This window comes from Myotis brandtii, unplaced genomic scaffold (assembly GCF_000412655.1).
Source record: "Myotis brandtii unplaced genomic scaffold, ASM41265v1 C42615630, whole genome shotgun sequence".
NCBI classification, from domain to species: Eukaryota; Metazoa; Chordata; class Mammalia; order Chiroptera; family Vespertilionidae; genus Myotis; species Myotis brandtii.
The window spans coordinates 1-1,748 of record NW_005326191.1 but is presented as its reverse complement, the minus strand read 5'-3'; the positions used below and the strand labels follow the sequence as shown (position 1 = coordinate 1,748).

The window sequence follows — 1,748 nt, the reverse complement described above, 5'->3', positions numbered from 1 at the left end:
AAGAACAAGTATCAGTGTTTCATTTGTTTTTGTTTCCCCAGACCTAGCACAGGCCTGGCACATAGAAGCCTATAAATACCTGCTCAGTGAATGAACACTGACAATACAGAAAAATACTTATGGCAACTGACATACTGTTTTGAAATAACAAACTCCGTGAGTTTATAGGAGTAGGGACAACAGTCCCAGTGAAAGCCAATGACTCGCCCAGGCACAGAACGGAATTAAAGACTTGGGTCACTGGCCTCCCAGACCTCAAGAGTCCTAATCTAAGACTGAGGTTATGTAACTGATAAACTGACTACCAGTAAGTTAACAAAGTCTTGCCTCCACTTCTTTGTTCCTGTCATGCAGAGATGTCTGTAACTGCTGAATGATACTTTCTTGTTCTTTCTGCCAATGGCTAAATTTGGTTTCCATTTCTTCTTTCAGCCATTGGAGGTTTTGACAGGTAGCAGATAACTGCTCCACTTCCAGGCCTTTGGCCCTCAGGAGGCTCTCCATGCTCTACGGTCACAAAGAAAGCAACCGTAAGTCCAAGGACCACTCCACATACCTCAGGTTACACACGAAACCCGATCTACCTTTAAATTATCTTCATGTTATCAACTATTTTACAAAAGGAGGAAACTTAGTACCTAATCTAAAAATGCCATACTAATTTATTTTTTGTTTTTAGAAACTCTCATCTAGCTTGTAGAGACATAAACATAACATACATGATAAATGATGTATTTTGGAGGAAGTAGGCTATACTATACAAGAAGTGAAGAACTTCTTTAAGAAGTGGCAGATGGTAAGATATATAAGCTCTAAAATAAATATCAAAAATGCTCCACAGTAAATATTATTAAAATAAACAAATGATCTGATTGTGGCCATACACAGACACGTATATAACATTAATGGGAAAACCACAATGTAGTAGCTGCACCCTGGCAATGCTTATGTAAAAGTGTACAGATATTGACAAGGATTAGAAATTAATTAGAACCATGTATAGAAATCCATATTCACTGCCTCCCCCTACAAAGTTTATGAAAGTGCTAAAACGTCTCACTTCCTAATCCCTGATGATGAAACGAATGACTATTATTTTTGTTTGTTTTTATATATTTTTTCTGATAAATTAATACACTGGTTTGCAGAAAATGATAGAAGGGCTGATGCTTCAGGAATGCAAGTAGGAGAGGGATGCCAAGTCAGGACAGATTTTGCTCTTACCTGCATGGTAGCTTCATTAGAGGAGAGGATACCGCGCAGCCTCTCTAAGTCAAGATCTCGCTCTCTCACGGCAAGACGCAGTTGCCGCAGCTCTTTTTCTTTTTCTTCCAGAGTGGAGAACTTTTCATCTATAGCCCGCTGCAAGGAAAGCAAGGATCCTAAAGCTCTGTAAGAGCCACCATCCTGATTACCCTTTTTCAATAGGAATCCCAATATAAAGGAATGGAGATCCAACTGTGAAAAGCAGCAAACCCAGTAGATACAGATTTCTATAGGACCTATGTGAACAGAATAATCCATAGCATCATGAGAAAAATTATGGGACATACCTCTAGTGCAGCATCTCTATCTTGTATTCGCTGCCGCAGTTTCTCAAGCAACATTTCATTTGCTTCAAAGGTTTTGTCCGAGTTATCTCGATATTGCAGGAGCTCCCTAAATTCCTAATGAAACCAAAAAATATTTTCCTTTATTCATCTATCCAATACTAACTGAATTCCCATACTCTGACAAGCAATTTGTTA

The 1,748-nt window shown here is 38.7% G+C and overlaps 1 protein-coding gene across 1 annotated transcript; it reads right to left on the bottom strand.

Annotated features, from left to right (window-relative positions):
* Positions 1 to 327: 327 nt before the first annotated feature.
* Positions 328 to 1,670, bottom strand: LOC102261317 (myomegalin-like; the record flags this gene model as incomplete). Its single annotated transcript, XM_005853021.1, has 3 exons — positions 1,554 to 1,670; positions 1,225 to 1,362; positions 328 to 507 (listed from the first exon to the last, which is right to left on the bottom strand). Coding segments are annotated over exons 1-3 (372 nt in total), but the record flags the coding sequence as incomplete, so codon positions are not given.
* Positions 1,671 to 1,748: the final 78 nt, after the last annotated feature.